Source organism: Nicotiana tomentosiformis, chromosome 5 (genome assembly GCF_000390325.3).
Source record: "Nicotiana tomentosiformis chromosome 5, ASM39032v3, whole genome shotgun sequence".
Taxonomy (NCBI): domain Eukaryota; kingdom Viridiplantae; phylum Streptophyta; class Magnoliopsida; order Solanales; family Solanaceae; genus Nicotiana; species Nicotiana tomentosiformis.
Window position 1 is genome coordinate 93,916,623 of NC_090816.1, and position 19,187 is coordinate 93,935,809.

Here is a 19,187-nt window from a genome sequence, read left to right on the forward strand (position 1 = left end):
GAATGAACAAAGATTTCAATGTACGTAAGAAATGCACTTTCAAGTATTACATAATGTATACATGTTAAAAAGGAATACAGATATGAATGTTAGTTATATGTGTTTGCAATATAGAGTAACTGGTATTGGAAAGAGTGAGGTACATACATGAAATTATTTAAACTTATAAAATTTATATTTAATACAATTTTGGTAGTTGTAAGGCTATGTGGGGGCCTAGATAGTTTGTTATTATATATTGAAGATGTATGTATGGCCTTGTGGGGCCTATATGGTATTGTATTATAGATCCTTGATTGTTAAACTATATTGAAGTTGGTGCCCGTGTGGGGGCTTATTCTTAATAGGTTGAAATTCTTGAATAGTTTCAATTACTGGAAAAACTCTATCATTTTTTTTTTTTAGAATTCGAAGAGTTAGCTAAATTTTGAAATTGTAAGGAAGTTGGGATTCTGGAAATGTGGTGTAAGACCGTATGAAGCAATAAATGGTTAAGGATGATAGTTTAAGCAATGGGAGGATAACTTTTTGCGTGAGAAAAATTTATAAATATTCGAGGACGAATGTTCTTAAATGTGGGAGAATGTAACACCCCAATTTTTTTTGAAGTGTTTAAAGGCCTTTAAGAAGATCCCCGTGTGTTATTATACTAATCCGCATATAAGTGAGGGCAAATGATATAAATTATATCACTTAAACATGATAATATGTGTACCAGGTATATTAGAAACGGTTTATGGTCTAAGAGTCCTAAGGCTAAGTCAAGTTAGAAACTATACGATGGGCTAAAGTTTCAAATGAGTTTGCACAAGATCGTACTTCAAATGAGCATATTCCCAAGATATGATGAGTTATGTAGTGGGCGACATATCAAATGAAAAATCTATGAGTATAGTTTTTAACATTCAAATCGTTCATTGTTTATATATTTTTACAATGGGTTATGGACTTTTTACTAGAGGGTGGTAGTGCGGCTACACAACAGGTTATGCAACATGCATAGCCAATTCCAAAATTTGGCCAAGAGAAGCCAATGGTTGAAACATGGGTTTAGAGAGAGAATAAGTGAGTTCTTCAACTTGGAATTGATTTCTAGAGAGAAGGAGGAGCTCTTACACCATGGATACACTTCAAGGTAAGTTATTTTGCTAAAATGATGAATATATAACATCATTTAGTGATAATACTAACATTATTATGGATCAAATCCATATAAAATGGGTTGAAGTATGAATAGCATGTTAATAAAGTTTATTTGAAGTTATAATGAAGTATTGTAGGAACCCTAAGAGTGGGTCTTGAAAATGATAGTTTGGGCAAATAAGAAGATGAATAGTAATGAATTGATATAAATAAAATTATTTTGAGTTTCTAATGATTCCAATAGAATTGATAACTTAATTGATAAACGAATTGAAGTGGGAATCACCATTTGGATAAGAATCAATACTAGTTCTTGAAATGGGTGTTCTTGAACTTAGAATTTTGTTGGAGAAGATAATTAATAGTGACTTGATGATGTTGGATAATTAACGTAGTACATATGATTAATGAGTATTAAATGATAAAAACTAAATTGAATAGGCTAATGGGTGAACCTAATGGATAATTTGGGATGGTTGGCGGCTCGTCGCCGACTTGTGAAGCCTAAATGAATATTTATAAATATTTTGGGTTTATTTTGATATAGTTGGCATATTTATTGGTAGATGTCGAATTGTTGGCCACATTTGAGCATTTTAATCGATTGGAATATTGTAATATTATTTGGAGCAGGAAGTTTGAGGTAAGTTGATTAAGACTTACTCTTATTGAGGGATTCTCTCTAAAAGCTGAATTGATACATGATAATATTTGTAAATGCATTCTTAATTGTCGGGACAAGTGAAAAAGATGTCACCATGTATTTCTAAGTTATGTCGCTTATGAATTGTCACGTGATTTTATAAATTCTTATTTTCAAAACTTGTTAGCAAAATGATACTTAAGAAAAATATAATGCGTTTTATTAAAATTTATAAGAGTATCATATGTTTGAGTGATGAAGATGTGTTTTCATGGAAAAATACGTCTTTTGAAATTTAAATAATGAAGTAGCACTTGTTGTATCTTTAAATGATTGATGTTAAATTACTAAAGGCATTAACATGAAAAAGGTTATTTATTTGATTTTGTTCAAATGGTTTGGATTGGCTATGAAAATCATGATTTGGATGAAAAATAGATCCTTTGAGGCTATTAGGTTATGAATCTATTTTTGATATGTCAAATATTCTAGGAGTTACTAGTGGAGACCATCGAGATTGGTTCAAATGTTGAATTCGTTACCATGGAACTACACGTGTCGGTGTTAGTACATATTCCAAGGCTAAGCCAAGGTTTGTGGGATAAGCCTCCTATTGTGCGGGCAAATGATCATTACTTAAAGTAATGAGGTTAAATCAACGCGTACAACACTACGGAAAGTCGTCCAAACAAGTTGGGTCAAATACTTGTTGCTAGGTTTTCACCTAGTAGTTGTTTATTATGTCAATATCGGTAGTACTCCCGGTAAAATATAATAATTTTCTTAGTTTAGATCTAACGAGCCAAAAGAGATTTTAATGACTTAATGCAATTAAAATGGTTTATGTGATTTTTATTAAAATCTTGGATTGATATAAAAATTTTAAGAACTTATATCATTGTTTACATTTTATTTGCCTTTTCGTTTAAAATGTTAAGAAGCATGATTTATATAACTGTTTATAACTTTATATCAAATATTGATGGCATAGTTATTTTTTGGTATAATTTTGTCCCATGAACTTGAGTCAGAGAGAATCTTTGACACTTATTGAGTCCCTCTCCAAGGCCCCACTTACTTGACATATTTTAGGATGAAGTATAATACGTTGCATGCGAACAAGATTAGAATGACTCTCTTTCCGAGGTATATGGTAATGCATCACTCCTATTTTGTCGTAGTTATCATGTTATTTTCTTAATTTATATTAGTCGGGAGTTAGCCCAAGTGTTTAGTTATATTCTTTGATATAAATAGTTGTGAAGAGTTGTAGTAATGGGAATGAACACGATGAAAAAATATTTATTTTAGTTAATCTCATTATTATGATTATGAGATACTTTATGTATTGTTGAATTGAAAAAATATTTCATCATTTAATTTGAAAATATATACTATGATTTTCAAAGAGCTTTTGAAATTAAAGTAGTTTTCATATATATGATTTTGGTGCATCATATGGTTTGGTTCGTTCGGTTCAGATAGTGTGGGTACTGGTGACGTGGAATTGAATCGTGATAGAAGGCGGGAGTAGAAAAGTTAAAAGTGAAATTTGAAAAATATTAGTAAAAAGGCAGAAGAAAAATATTTTTTTAAATAGTTCAACCAACCAAACAAATATACTCTTACTTCTAGTTTATGTGAACCTATTTCCTTTTTGGTCAATTCTAAAAGGATGACTCTTTTCTAAATTTGGAAACAATTTAGCTTAAACTTTTAATTGTACCCTTAATAAGCAGTTTTTATAACCACACAAATAATCTGGACTCTTTTTTTATCTTGTTTAGGACCACAAACTCAAAAAAAATAAAATAAAATGTTATTCCTATTAAACTCTATACCCAGTCAGGTTACAAATTTTCATCCGAAACATACACTAACACGAACACCCTCTTACTCTTAACTAAAACCCCTAAAAAAAATCTTGATTTGATTTGGGTCCTCTGGGATTGTAATTCAAGACATGGATAATTTGCGTCCGAACCTGCTGGAGGAAGCGCTAGTGGAGGATGGCATCGGCAGTGTAAAGATCCAAAAGCGGGGGCGAGTGGTGGTGGTGGAGGATTGTGTTGAGACCAGCGCCGCTTTCGTGCTCCACCATTTCCTTAAGCGCTCTCTCCAACCTGACTCTTCCGATGTCGTCGTCTTCATCGCCTTTGCCCACCCTTTCTCTCACTACGAACGCATTCTCCGCAAAATGGTCAGCTTCCTCTCTGTCTCTCTCCATGGCATGGCATGGTTGTGTTTATTTAATTGTATGAGGGAAAAAAAATACTTACCGGTTTACGCGGATAATTAATTTGTATTTTTACCTCAATTTATCACTTAATTATTGTAAATTGACATACTTTGCTGCATTCAGAGAGTTGGGTAACTATTTTCTCTAATTTGTAGAGACTCTAGTTTACTCTTTTTTGTTTTTCCTCTTCTATACGTTTATAAACAAAGAGTAGAATTAAAATGAGATGTGTGTATTACTCTGTTATGTTTCGGAGGCAGCTTTTCAAAATCATTTTAGGAAGAGGAGTTGTGGAATTAGAATTTGGCATTTGATGTGTTTGGAACCTCACTGATGGCTTTTAAGTTTTAGCAACAGCAAGTGTGATGTTTTTTAGGGTGGTGGTGAAAGGCAATGGGTATAATAGCCATATATAAATCCATTTCTATGGTCTTATATACTCTATGCTGGATTTTATGTATCTCCAACATCCTTTCATACTTCTAACCGGATTTTTGAATTCACGTGGACTTGAAATGCGGCTTTTTGAGTGTGAGAAGGGGTTTCCTTAGATGAGGTTGGAGATTAAAGAGATATGAGAACAGACTTGTCATTGTTATCAAATTGTTGTTGACATTTAAGATATAATACCAGTAGATGCACCCAGTGAAGAGGATCACACGGATAGGGCGGCAACAAGCGAAGGGAAGTTAACAGGCATAGTTCTAAGGACCAAAAAATAAGGGAAACACTGAGAGTCTAAATAATATTAATTGTAAAGTTTGTTGATCTCAAATTCCAATGCAGAGAACGTGCACATTGCTAGTTGTTTTTCTATTCTAGATGCTTTTGCTGGTGGTTTGAGAATTGGCTAGAAAGAACTGAACTTTGATATGGCAAATATGATGCAAGAAGAAAGCTTATAGGTAGGGTCTGTGTTTATGTTGTTTCCTACCTTTTAGGCATAAATGTTAAGCTGCTGCATTTCCTGGAACTTGTTTGAGCTTTGTCTTGTAAGAATGCCGTAATCGTCCAAGATCCATTCGAGATTGCTATTTCTGTAAAGTTAGCCCTTTCATCCTTCTAGTGAAATGAATGTTTTCAGTAAAAGCTTGAGGAAATTTTCAAATTTGTTGGAGTGTCTCTTAGCTGGTACAATGAATTCTGAGAATATTTATCATTTCCTCTATGTAAAAATGGGAATGATTTCCCCATTAGGAAGATCCTTCCTTTTAGCTCAAACATCCTAGCTTTTCCTTTAAGTGATCAAAATTCAGAAACTTCTCCGTGATGTCTGATCATATTTAACGGTATTGGGATCAGTTTTTTGATTCTTTGTATATTTTTTATGCTTTATTGATATATCAAACAATGCACAATCTGTTGTCAATTCATGTAAAATAGTCGTGCTGGTTTCAGTTCTCAGTTCTTCCATGTTTTGTCTCAGCAACAGTTGTGTGCAGCTAAATTTAATTAAGCAAACTTCCTCATGGACTGGGACTGTACTCAGATTTGCTTGACATCTAGCATCATCCTTTACTGGAGGATATATGTTCCGGAGTTTTTAAAATTCCAAGTTCTTGTTTTTCATTTCCGTCATTTTAATGGATATTTAATCCTGCATACTTGTAAAGCATCTCAGTCCTTTTTCCTCTTTCCTGAACAGGGTTGCAACTTAGCTGTGCAGAGGAAGAATCAGAGGTTCTTATTTCTTGACATGCTTATACTGGAGTGTCCAGGTGAAGATGTCAAGCAGCATAGATTAACTTTAATGATATTATTGTTTGCTATTTTCGTGTAATCTTGCTTTGCCCATGTCTTGACAGTAGTCTTTTTGTGTATACGTTTAATGAGAATTTTACCATTAAAGAGGAGATTAAAGGACCTAAGTTCAAGTGATTATAAAAAAAAAGGACCTAAATTCAAGTGATTTAGTTTTTAAAATGTTTTGGTGCTGCTTGTCCATTTTGAGAACTTGATTCTTAGGAATTTGGGAACTCAGGCATCTCTATGGAATAAATAGAAAAAAGTGGTTCTAAATTGCACTCAGAAGAGTTCATTATAACGTCACATGTACACTGCCGTACTTTTTTGTGTCTAAACAATCTGTTCTTTATGTGAATGATCTTAATCTACTGAACTGTCCATCTTTATTTGCCCCTCTTTGTTTGATGCACTCAATTCATAATTAGACAGAAATGGAGGGGAAGCAAAAGAAGATGGATTGCTTACATTGTACGGGGAAATTGAGAAAGCAGTGGAAATATATTCGTCGCTTGAAGGCAGTAGAACCATTACAATTATGATTGATGATGTCTCCCTTATGGAAGTGGCGGCTAATGGTTCATCAAATCACATGTTGGATTTTCTGCACTACTGCTACACTTTGAAAGCAAAATATGTGAGCAACTGTGTCCGCTTTTACTTCGTGTCTAATTTACAATAATGTGAGCTACAACTTATCAACAAAAAAAGAAAATGTTGTATGGGGGACATTCTTAATATTGTTTTCATCCAGGGCTGTTCCCTTGTTACTCTTAATCACGAGGATATCTATTCCAGTGCAAATACACTGCCATTGATCTTGCAACTGGAGTACCTCGCGGATGTGATAATCAAGGCAGAACCTTTGGCAACTGGTTTAGCAAGTGACGTGCATGGGCAGGTTAATCTATATTTTATCCCTTTCCCTATATTCATATTTCGCTCTTGTTCTTTCCTCCCCCTCCCCCCCCCCCCCAAAACCCCCCCAACACACACACACACAAAAAAAAAGGAAAGAAAAGATTATCCAGTGCTCTTAAAAAGACGAGATGGGATTTGTTTGTGTTCTGAAAATTGACAATCCTTACAAAATAACCTGGCCGGTCAGTTGTATGGTCCTAATGATCAGTTTACGAACTTCAACCTTTGAAGAGCTAAAAGGAAATCTGGAAATTGTAATAACCTTCTCTGTTTTACCTAGAATTACTGCAGTATGTGTGGTGGCGTTTTTCTGAAGAGCATTATTATTTTTATGATTGCTTGCATTAATCGAGATTGCTTAAAAACATATAGATCATGGAATAAGCATGCACTTGATATTTGAATTCCTAATTTTGTGTAACTTCAAGTTTTGTCTCCATTACTGAGTCCATTTTGTTAATTCATTTTTTGCTCTTTTTGTCTTTTCTCCGTTCAGCTGACCGTTTTAAATAAGGGGAGTACTTGTGACTTGGGAAGCTCAAATTCTAAGGTTCGCAATTTTCACTTTAGGGTCAAGGAAAATAACGTAGACTACTTCTACCCGGGAACTCAGACTTGAAGAGATGTCCTGTTCATTGAATTTGAACGTTGGCCAACATATCAAGTTAAGTAATTGATGTCCCAAAGCACTGGCCGAAAATCTAAGGCGGTTTAAACCTTGTTTCATCTCTTTGCCGATTGGTTAGCATATGCTAAAGTAAATTATATACCAGCTATGGAAGACCAAGAAGCGAGGAGCAAACTATATTTATCCGTGATCGATGGCAATTGGCAAAGCCTCCTGACGTGGTTATCTTGCTATATAGGCATTTAAAACTTAGTAGAAAACAAATTTTACCTTGCAGTTTTGCCCTTCTTGCCCTTGTATGCTGATGCCCCCATTCAGTTGCTCCTGAGTTTTATTGATATAGGAATTCAGTTGCTTTCTGTTATGTTGAACTGCCTCTTTTCTTACGTCAAGCTTTGTAGAGACAAAATTTTGGTTCTTTACGCCATTTCAATGGACTCTATTCAGTTTGGAAGTTCTTCATTTCTCTTAGAAAATTACTGCACAACTCTTTGATGATTTTCATATGCTATGTGAATGTGATTAGCTATGGTGTATGTTTAAGTGTGTAAGTGAAAACGAGAGAAAGTTTATGTAAATTCCCAATTATTTAATTTATGTACTGTTGACTTCAAAATACTTTATACATTATTCAATCACTTCAGCGTCAAATACATACCAGATAAGTCATTTTTTTTCCCGGCCGAATTATCTGGAAAGAGGGAAACAAACGTACTGTTACGCGGCGCCTTCCTGATGTTCTTTGGAAGGGCGACGTAAGGCTAAGCAACCGATGTCAGTGCGGTTGCTATGCGCCAACTGAGGTCCTCGCCGTACGCTAGACTAGATTGTCAGTTCCGTACGGGAAAACCAATATCGTGTTCAATTGAGCAGCGGAAAATGAGCAACTGATGATGAAAGCTGATGATTGTATTGATGATGATGAAAGCTATTACAAGATGCTATGCGGTGTCGGGGGGGAGAGACACCAGTACAGAGAATTGTTTGAATGCTTGAATGTTTGAATGCTTTGGTCCCCCTTAATAATGCTTAAAAAAATAAACCAAAGTTACATGAGTTGACCTAAGAAAGCTGTAGAAGCACACTGAAAATAAATGAAGTAAAACTACTCTATAATTACAATGAAAAGGACTTAGTCTTCTATGGAAGCAAGTCCGATGGCAGCAACTTTGTCTTGAGCAGCAGGGTCTGCGCGCGCATTGCTGTGGGCGCGCGCGGCACTATTTGGATCTGCCAGCGGCTGGGCGCTGGTGCTTGGCATTGGGTCTGCGCGCGGGGCACTGTCTGGGTGTGCGGCGCTGATGGCAACATGATGATTTGTGCGCGCGGCATTGTCGGTGCGCGCGACACTGATGGCATTGGCCAGCCGCTGGGCGCTGGCATTGATTATCGGTGGGGCGACAGAGGCGCATGCTCGCTTGTCACTTGGCACTGCCGAGACCACGGGGCCGACCGTGGCGCTAGGCGTTGGGAGGCTTGCCGGGACGCCACAGGGCGCGTCCAAGGGGTCATGGGTCGATGATGGAAAGCAGCCCATGACATTCTCCCCCACCTGAGTTGGCGACGTCCTCGGAGCCTTACCTGCAGGATGATGATGATTGGTCAGGCTCTTGACGGCTGGGAGGTCTGTTCCCCTCGGTGCTATGAGATGTCTTTCTGAATGATCTTCCATGCATTTCTGAACTGGCCTGAGGCGGCTGACATGGAAGACTGGATGGATTTTTCACCAGGCTGGTGTGTTCAGCTGGTATGTGGATTTCCCGATGCGCCTTTTAATGGAAAAAGGCCCGATGAAGTTTGGCAATATGCGAGGATCTTGGGTCCTCTTTGCAAACAAGTTTCGCCTCGGGGTTCTTACCATCACTTTGTCCCCTGCTTGATGTTGGGCAAAGTGAAGGTTCTGTTCGGCATGCCTCGTTGCCCTGTCTTGGGCATTGACAAGATAGCTCCGCACTACCTTCAAAGTTTGTTCCCATTCTGTAGAGAAACTGGCAGCTCGATGAGATGATGGGATGATTGGTGCATTCACATTATGTGGGAGTAGCGGTTGCTGTCCGGTAACAATTTTAAAAGCGCTTTTGTTTGTATGAGTGCACTTTTGAGAATTGAAACACAGCTGAGCAGCATCCAGAAGCTTCACCCAATGAGTTTGTGACCCGGTAGCAAATTGGCGGAGATATTCCTCCAGCATGTCATTGAACCGGTCTGTTTGATCATGTGTTTGCTGATGATGATGATGGTTTGAGTTGTAACTCAATTTGGATCCGAGGCAATTGAAGAGTTGGGTCCAAAACTTGCTAGTGAAGCGTGGGTCGCAGTCACTGATGATGTTGTTGGGCATACCCCAATGTTTGACAACATGGGAGAAGAAGAGTCGAGCTGTTGCTTCTGCCGACATGTTCTGTGGGGCTGCGATGAAGGTAGCATACTTGGAAAACAAGTCTACTACCACCATGATGGTTGCATGATTTCCGACCTTGGGTAACCCTGTGATGAAATTCAGGGAAATGCTTTCCCAGGGTCTCTGTGGGACTGGTAGCGGCTCCAAGAGTCCCGCTTTTGCTGGGTGATCCGACTTGGCCTTTGAGAATGCTTGGCCAGTCTTCACACAATGAGGGGCGCCATGAGCTGTTGGGCCCCGATGATGTGATGCCTGTTTGATGGTGTTGAGGGCAGCCAGAACTGTGGGTTCAGGTCTGTTGGTTCCCTCCTTAAACTGCATGGCCGTCATGTTTCCAGCGGCCATCTTCTTGGATATGCACGGTATGGTGTGGGGTTTGGCCCCGTTGTCTCCCATCATTAGGAGTGTGTTGGCAAATGGTACCGGGATGGTGTTGGTCTGCCTGAGGAATTCCAATCCTACTATCAGTTCGAAGTCATCGATGATAGCTATGCGTAGGTCGAATATTCCCTTGTATGGGCCAAGCTGGATTGGCGTTTCTTTGGCTATTCCACTCACTTGCTGAGATGGAGAGTTGATAGCCTTGACACGACCCTTGCATTTTTGCACTGCAAGACCGAGGCGTTGCACCTGAGTTGAGGCCAGGTAGTTGTGGCTAGCACCCGTGTCTATCAATGCCCGAATAGGTCGGCCGTTAACTTTCATGTCAACGAACATTAAGGTCCTCTTTTGTGATGTGGGAGGCCTCTCGTCCGCCTTTCCTTTCCCTTTCTTGTCGATTGGGAATGCCTTCTTCTTGGGGTTGCCAGTACTGGTTCCCGCCAAGGTATCATGAATGGAGCCGACAAATGCGTTGAAGGCACCTACTTGATCGATGCCGTTTGGGTCGTCGGCATCTGATTCGTCATCGTCAACAGTTTGTTGAGCATTGACTTGTATGTTGGGGCATTGATTGTTCCAATGTTCCCCGCCGCAATGACGTCATTCTGATGGGGGATTTCTCCCCTGATGGTTGTTGACTGATGCAGTAGTGTTACTGCTTGAGGTGGGAGTCTTGGATTTGGATGCACCTCGATCTCCTCCGTTTCTGTTGGGGCCACCGTTGCTAGGTTGGCTCCCGTTGTATCCCCCTCGGACAGGCGGCTGGGGCCTATCCTTCTGAGTTTCCAACTGATAATCCCCAAGGCACTCAGCAGCTTGAATGGCCTTGGGTAGGGTATCTACCCGTTGTCTTTGCAGTTCCATGCAAGCATGAGGTTTCAAACCTTCTATGAATGCGAACAGTTTGTCTTTGTCCCCCATATCCCGTATGTTTAGCATGAGTGCGGAAAATTCACGCACGTAGTCCCGCACCGACCTGGTGTGGCGGAGTTCACGCAACTTTCTCCGTGCATTGTATTCCATATTTTCGGGGAAAAACTGCAGGCGTATGGCGGCCATCAGTTCTGCCCATGTCTGGAGAGTATCTTCACCGGCCCTGATGGCTTCGTATTTGACTCGCCACCAGAGTTTTGCATCGCCTTGAAGATACATGGCAGCAGTTGCTACCTTTTTGGATTCTTCCAAATGTCCAATGGCATCGAAGTATTGTTCGATGTCGAAGATGAAGTTTTCCACTTCTTTAGCGTCCCGGGCTCCGTTGTATGGCTTGGGTTCCGGAATTTTGAGCTTTTGTGGAATGGGGCCAATGTTCATGGCACCCCTGATGTGATTTTCGCCCCCTTTGAGCAGGCTTTGTAGTGCAGCATTGACAACATTGAGCTGGCCTGTCAAGTTGTCTATGGTTTGCTGCATGACTGTCAGTCTGTCTGCCTCTAGTTCCCGATGGGCTAAATCCTCGGCACGCTCCTGTTGGAGGTCCTCGAATTTGCCATGAATGTTGGTTGCCTCGACGGCAGCCGTTTCCCGGTCTTCCTCAGAGTCTTGACTGATGTTTGCAATGTCATTTTCGGCCTGCCGCATTCTGCGGTCCAGGTCGTCCAACCTTTGCACTAGGCTGGTTTTTAGATCAGGCAACGTATCCACTATGGGCCGTAATGCGTCAACCGTCTCTTCTAGGGTCGTGAGTCGATCCCCATGATTCACCATGGTCAGAAATGGTGATGATGATGCCAATGAGTTCCCTCGTCCGATGTCGAGCCTAGGCTCTGATACCAACTGTTACGCGGCGCCTTCCTGATGTTCTTTGGAAGGGCGACGTAAGGCTAAGCAACCGATGTCAGTGCGGTTGCTATGCGCCAACTGAGGTCCTCGCCGTACGCTAGACTAGATTGTCAGTGCCGTACGGGAAAACCAATGTCGTGTTCAATTGAGCAGCGGAAAATGAGCAACTGATGATGATAGCTGATGATTGTATTGATGATGATGAAAGCTATTACAAGATGCTATGCGGTGTCGGGGGGGGGGGAGACACCAGTACAGAGAATTGTTTGAATGCTTGAATGTTTGAATGCTTTGGTCCCCCTTAATAATGCTTAAAAAAAATAAACCAAAGTTACATGAGTTGACCTAAGAAAGCTGTAGAAGCACACTGAAAATGAATGAAGTAAAACTACTCTATAATTACAATGAAAAGGACTTAGTCTTCTATGGAAGCAAGTCCGATGGCAGCAACTTTGTCTTGAGCAGCAGGGTCTGCGCGCGCATTGCTGTGGGCGCGCGCGGCACTATTTGGATCTGCCAGCGGCTGGGCGCTGGTGCTTGGCATTGGGTCTGCGCGTAGGGCACAGTCTGGGTGTGCGGCGCTGATGGCAACATGATGATTTGTGCGCGCGGCATTGTCGGTGCGCGCGACACTGATGGCATTGGCCAGCCGCTGGGCGCTGGCATTGATTATCGGTGGGGCGACAGAGGCGCATGCTCACTTGTCACTTGGCGCTGCCGAGACCACGGGGCCGACCATGGCGCTAGGCGTTGGGAGGCTTGCCGGAACGCCACGGGGCGCGTCCAAGGGGTCATGGGTCGATGATGAAAAGCAGCCCATGACAGTACTAATGTTGGCATAAATTGTTAGCGTAAAAATTCTTTATGTTGCAAATACATGATGTAAAATCCTTAGACAAATTATTATATATAGAAAAGGAATTTGTTTTCCAGAAAACTAGACTCCTATCAAGGTGTTGATTTAATGTAACACCTACAGTTGTAACTGCATTTGTAACCTTTTCCTGTAAAAGAATTGCATACCTTGTGACTCTCACACACAATCGCAAAAGATTTGCACGTAGTAGTCCAATCTGCGTCAAATAAAACATCTTTTCCCAAAGACAAATAAAATATATCCTTGAAAAAGCATAGCACGAGCATGGTTGCCTTGACCATTTTATCCTACACATCTGAAGGGAACAAGCCGCACACCCACCCCATACCTTGAATAGCATAAGCAAATAAAATAACAAGACATATAATTAAGAAAAGTTATCATGAAGGAAAAAAGTTGTGCTCTCATATTATTAGATATCTTGAGCATATAATATATTACATAACAGAAACTATGTAATACAATAGTTTTAATTGTATAACCAACTACTGGTACCCCAGTAATATTTTCTTATTCCAACGCTCGTCCTTGGCTTCAACACAAGAAAAGATTTGGTTTATCATCGTTTGTCGAGGTGAAGTGAAGACGGAACTTGAACAGCAAAAAGACCTTCACTCAAATTGATTCTTTGTAGTTCGATAGTGTAGTGTTGCTGGCGTGATGCACTTGCAGCCAGGGGCGGATTTAGGGGGGGTTCGTCGGAAAATTACATTGTTTGTATAGGGGTAATTTTGAATTTTTTACGTATAGATATAATATGTTGAACACCGTGGACACAAGCCAAAAGCTTGGCTTAGTTGAACACCCTCCCTAAATCTCTCTCTCTCTTCGTTGCCTCACTGGCTCACTCCACTCCCTCTCTCTCTTCAATCTCTCTACCTTGCTCCTGCTACTTACTATTCTTCTGTCATGGCATTGGCATCCGAGGTAAATTTCTTGTTCATTCTAACTTTTTCAGAATTTTATTAGTATTTTATTGGTTATTCTTAATTTAGGTTAATATCTCTTGTTTGTTGTTTTTTGATTCTTGAATCTGTAGACTTTCATAATGTAAATTATTGAGTTTTCTGCATTTGCTTTGATAAACTTATGGAAAATAATTGCTGGTTTTTTTTTAGAATTGAGATACTTTAGACTCGATCTTGGGTGATAATTGCTGATATTTTATTCCCTTCTGCTGCATAAGTTACAATGATTAATATTGTATAGGAAGGAAAAAATCTCAATCTCTTACTATCCAAATAAAATATAAATCGCTAGTACGTGTGCGTTTTCAACATATCGTTAGCATGAGTTTCGACGATAGTTTAGTTCCTATTTAGATTTTTTTTTATGCACCTGTTTGACATTACATTTGGATTCAACAAATTTCGATGAACCCCTTCGATGAAATTTTTACTGTTCACTTCTTTATAATATTGAACATCCTTGTTCGATCCGCCACTGCTTGCAGCGTTATTATATGGGAAGATTTTCATTACAAGTTGTATTAAAATATAACACATTTCTTTCTTACTTTGATGGGATTAAGGGGTTTATATTCTTTTGCTCCCAGTAATTCGTACAAATTTTACCTGGCAACTTCAGCGCATGGCTGTCAACTTCCCTAATGCTTGTCATCATGCCTAATAAGAGATGATAAATTTAAGAATATCAAGAGGGAAATAAGTGACAAGAGTCTCCATACAAACGAACCTGAAGTCATTTTATCCTGACAAAGTCCCAGTTTTCATATACAACAAAATCTCAAGTAGAAATGGAAATGTTCAAAAACTTACCAACAACATGAGGCCCTTGGCAACTCAAATCTCAAGAATTTGAGTTCAGGGCGTCCTCTTGATATGGCTAACATCCCCAATTTGGTGGCAGCCACTTAGGAGCAACCGCCACAAGTGCTTCATCCCCTAGTTTGGTAATCAAATAGAGGTTAATTTGAGCCAAAAATATCAGTATTCAGCTAGTTAAGTAGCGAACCTTTGATCAAAAAGCAGTTTAAACTGGGTGCTCGGCTGTAGAAGAATATAATAATGAAAGAGAAGTTATGGACCAACTTGGTTATTATTATGTCTTCAATATTTCTATCTACTCGAGAGATCTCTTGCTACATACTTCTTGAAGCCGGCTGATCTCCACGGATTTGACGGATTCCCCACTAGGGAGAAAAATTTGATAACTTGGTGCAATGTGAATGGGACATCGTTCATATCATGAATCCATGGTCTTCCCAGAATTATATTGTAGGCCATGTCCGCGTCTATCACCTGAAACTTTGTATCCTTGACAACTCCTTCTGCGAATGTGGTGAGTACAACTTCCCCTTTCGTGATAACGCTTGAATTATCAAACCCGGACAAGGTTTTGGTATCACCTTATCATTAGCTTGCATTTCATTCACCACCCTCAGTAAAATTATATTCACTGAGCTACCTGGATCAATCAAAACTCATTTTACGTTAATATCATGTACAAGTAAAGATATTACCAGTGCATCGTTATGAGGAATTATCAAGCCGTCCTCATCCTCATCATCGAATGTTAGATTGTCACTATCCAAGACCTGGTAAACTCGCTTCCCGTGAGTAACCGTGACTTTTGTCGCTTTTTTTTTTTGCAGCAGTATAGGTTACTCCATTGACCTCATCTCCCCCAGTTATTATGTTGACTGTTCTTTTTGGTGATGGAGGTTTTGGGGGCTCTTGTCTGTTCTTCATGTATGATTGTCTTCCTTTCTCACTAAACAAATCAGTAAGATAACCTTGCTTCAAGAAATGCTCGACTTCTCCTTGCAGAAGTCTACAATATGATGTTCTATGGTCATGATCGTTATGAAACTCGCACCAGAAATCTGAATTTCTTTTGCTTGAATCTGATCTCATTTCTTTAGGCCACTGCACCTTATCCCCCATACCTCTTAAAATAACTACTAACTTGGAGGCGTTGATATTAAAGCTGTAATCTCCTATCCTCGCTTGTGTATTGGAATCATTGCTTCGGGCATCCCGTTCCTTTTTGAACCTATGTGAAGAACTCATGTCTTTTTGCCTTGGTCTTGAGTCGAATCATGCGCTTTCCTGTTTAGATCGAGAGTCTCGCCCAGCAGGTCCCATGTACGGCTCGTACCTATTTTTATCGGACCTTTTTTTTTCTGATACTGCACGTCTCGATCCTGCTCTTTCATTGGCCCTTGGTTGTGCGACCGTATATTCTTCTATCCACAACTTCGTACTGTACCTATTGTACACATCGTTCCAAGTTTTTGCTGGAAATTCTCGCAAACTTTCCTTCAGCCTTCTCGTGGCTTTTGAACGTTTCTCTTTCAAGTTGCTAGCGGATGCCATAGCCGCCCAGTTATCAGGTACTCGAGATAACATCATCTTCTCTCGCTGGAATCTGTCTACGAATTCTCTAAGCAATTTTGTATTCCTCTGTTTAACCTTAAATATGTCTTCCATCCTTTTCTCAACTTTTTGAGCTCCCGGATGTGCTTTTATAAATGAATCTGCAAGCTCAACAAAAGAATCATCAGAATTTTCAGGTAAAAGAGAATACCACGTTAATGCCCCATTTGTGAGTATTTCACCAAACTTTTTAACCAAAACTAAATCGATTTGCTATTTGGTTAAGTCGTTGCCTTTCACGCCAGTAGTGAACGCAGTTACGTGATCTCGAGGTTCAGTTGTTTCATCATATTTGGGAGTATCAGGCATTTTAAACTTTTTAGGAATTGGTAAAGGTGCTGCACTTGGCCTCCAAGGTTGTTGTGAGTACTTATAAATATCTACCCCTTTGATTACGGGTTGTACACCTGGTATCTTTTATATACGAACGTTCTGTTCCTTCAACCATTTCTGCAAAGTTAGCACTAAACTTTGTAAATTAGAATTATTTAGAGTACCTGACCCTCCATCACAAGATTCATTAGGATTTTCTCCACTTCCAGAATTATCAAGCCTTGAACGCGGGTTCTCCAAAGTTGATGTATTAACTGGTGGAGGAGTTTGCGCCGCATTAGGTAATCCTCTGACAAAAGCTTGCAGCGCATTATTCACATGCTCCACAATCAATTGCTTTAGGGCGTCTTGCTCCACAGTTTGGTCGTCTCCCTGTTGATCATCAGCGCGAGAGGTGGACCTTGCAGGCGAACTCCCACGTGACTGTTGGGGAGATCCCGTTGGTGTATGGTGAGGTGGAGTTGCACCTTGTTGGTTCAGCTGGTTGTTATCGTTAACGGTAGACATATTTGATTGTTAAAGATTGTAAAGTGAACAGATTATCAGATTCCCGGTAACGAAACTAATTTTTTTAACCAAAAATAGATGTCTCGATCAAAGTCAATATTTAGAAGAAATCGGGTTACTGATAACCAAGATTTACTTCACTTTCCCAATAATTTTGGACGAATAGATCAAAGAATGGAAATGATTGACAAAGGAAAATAAGAAATGCGTTGATAATCACTCCCCAAAATTAAGGCTTAAAACTTGAAGAATAAAGCAAAGAATAATAGTGTGGATTTCAATAATGATCGTAGCTTGCCCTTACAAATGAGATTTTTGTCCTTATATAGGAGCATACGATTATAACGGTTTGCACACTTAATTTGGGCTCACTAATGGTATTAATTGTATTGATTGCATGTTATCATATGTAACCGTAATTGATACATTTATGGCTAAAGATTCTATGTAACTGTACTGATTTCCCTTCCTTATTTACTTCAGATTTGTGTATTTTCCCTTCTTTGCATCCTTCATTCATTTCGCTTTTGTTTTTCCTTTAACAACTGTCAGGTCCGATTCTTTCCTCAATATAACCCTGTGGGTGTTTCTCCCGTGCCTTTTCTACATTCCTAATTCGTCTTAATTGAGAATGCCACTTGTCCTTATATTGATGTTCCACGTGTCACGCCCCGTCAGTTTGTTGATAATCTACATGTCATGTCTTTTTTCCACCAATACAGATAGTCCCCCCAATTTCTGAATATTCTTAACTGAATATTCAGGAAGTGATAAGTTTTTATGGCGGGAATTCTTTGCCGCCGTTTCTCGAGTATCATTATGCCTCCTTTAGAATCGATGTGACGTATGCCACATTCATTTAATGCCCATGCCACGTGGCTTCTTATGATTTGATCTGCAGTTTCTCAGCTCTTTTTAGGGTTTTTTTTCCGGTTGCGTCAGTCACGAAGTGATGGTTCCATTATGACGCTTCATAATGACCAATTTTAACGACGGTTGCATCTCCTTATAAATACTTCATTCTTTTTTATTTCTTAAAACCTTCTTCCTTATTTACCCATTACCTTAGTCCTTCTTTGTGTCTCTGCAACTTTCTTCTGTATTTCCATTGTTAAACATGTCTATCCTAGCAAAGTTTTGATCTTTGACGAACTTGCTTCTTCTAGAAGTAGGAGAGGTGGTAGTCTTTGTAATCTTGGTTCGCTATCTAACTGTGGTTCCTCTTATCAAAGTAGTTATGCTAGGCCACCTTCTTCTAAACCTAGGGCTCCTCTAACCCCTAGATCTTCTTCTAGAAACAGGGACCTTAATGAACCTGTGCGTGAACCTATATTTGCTGAGATTGTTCCTCAAGAGTTTTCTTTTGTAACAGACCGTGAAACCATGAGAAACCAAGTCTCTTCAATAGCTTCCCTTAACCCCGCTGAACTTTATCCAAGTTTAATCACTCCTGATCTTCATTCCTTAGTTCGACGAGAATGTCATTGGAAATCAGATTTCCCACTTTTAATCCCTTGTGCTAACCAAAGAATCACCTCTTACCATGCCAATTTTTTTTTTGTTTATACTTATCCTTTTACTTTAGGGTTTAAGCCTCCCATTGATCCAGTGATAATTGAATTTTTTACTATTTTAACGTGCGCCTTGGCCATATTGGTCCCATCGTATGGAGGGCTGTAGTATGCCTTTGTTATTTGTCGGATTTGATTTCCGTCCCTTTTATCTTTCGTCACTTACTTTATCTTTACTCCCCCAAGTTGTTTCGTGAAGGAGTCTTTTCCCTCGTGGATAGAAGTAAAAGAGTGTTGGTTAGCCCCGAAGATGACCGGGACCGTGGCTGGTATGCCCGCTTTATTACTGCCCCACTAGTGAGTTTGTTGGTGAAGAAAACATGCCTTTTCCAGAAAAGTGAAACTTTCCATGTAAGTTTTCTTCTTTCTTTTTTCTTTTATATGCCTTGAATTCCTTCATGTAACCATATACCTATTTTCTTAGCAACCATGGAAGTCTTTGAAGAAATTCCTGACTTTCGTGCTTGGGTAGAAAAGATGTTGACTCGTGCTCCTATGGACAAAAGATCTTGGAAGTTTTTTTTCTCAAAAATTTGGTTGGAAAGTGAAGACTCACAGTATTTTTCACCCTCATAGTTCTTCTCTTTCTTTTACTTTGCTGCTCTTATGGACAAAAGATC

The 19,187-nt window shown here is 39.6% G+C and overlaps 1 protein-coding gene across 2 annotated transcripts; it reads left to right on the top strand.

Annotated features, from left to right (window-relative positions):
- The first annotated feature begins 3,651 nt into the window (after positions 1-3,651).
- Positions 3,652-7,779, top strand: LOC104111652 (elongator complex protein 6). 2 transcript variants are annotated; one of them, XR_689764.3, is made up of 6 exons: positions 3,652-3,986; positions 5,671-5,743; positions 6,197-6,405; positions 6,523-6,669; positions 7,186-7,395; positions 7,463-7,779. XR_689764.3 is itself a non-coding variant. In XM_009621394.3 (5 exons), the coding sequence occupies exons 1-5, from the start codon at positions 3,750-3,752 to the stop codon at positions 7,306-7,308; spliced, it is 789 nt and encodes a 262-aa protein (XP_009619689.1). In that variant the 5' UTR covers positions 3,652-3,749; the 3' UTR covers positions 7,309-7,779. The 2 variants fall into 2 exon arrangements, 1 of the variants encoding a protein (XP_009619689.1); XM_009621394.3 differs by having other exon boundaries at positions 7,186-7,779.
- Positions 7,780-19,187: the final 11,408 nt, after the last annotated feature.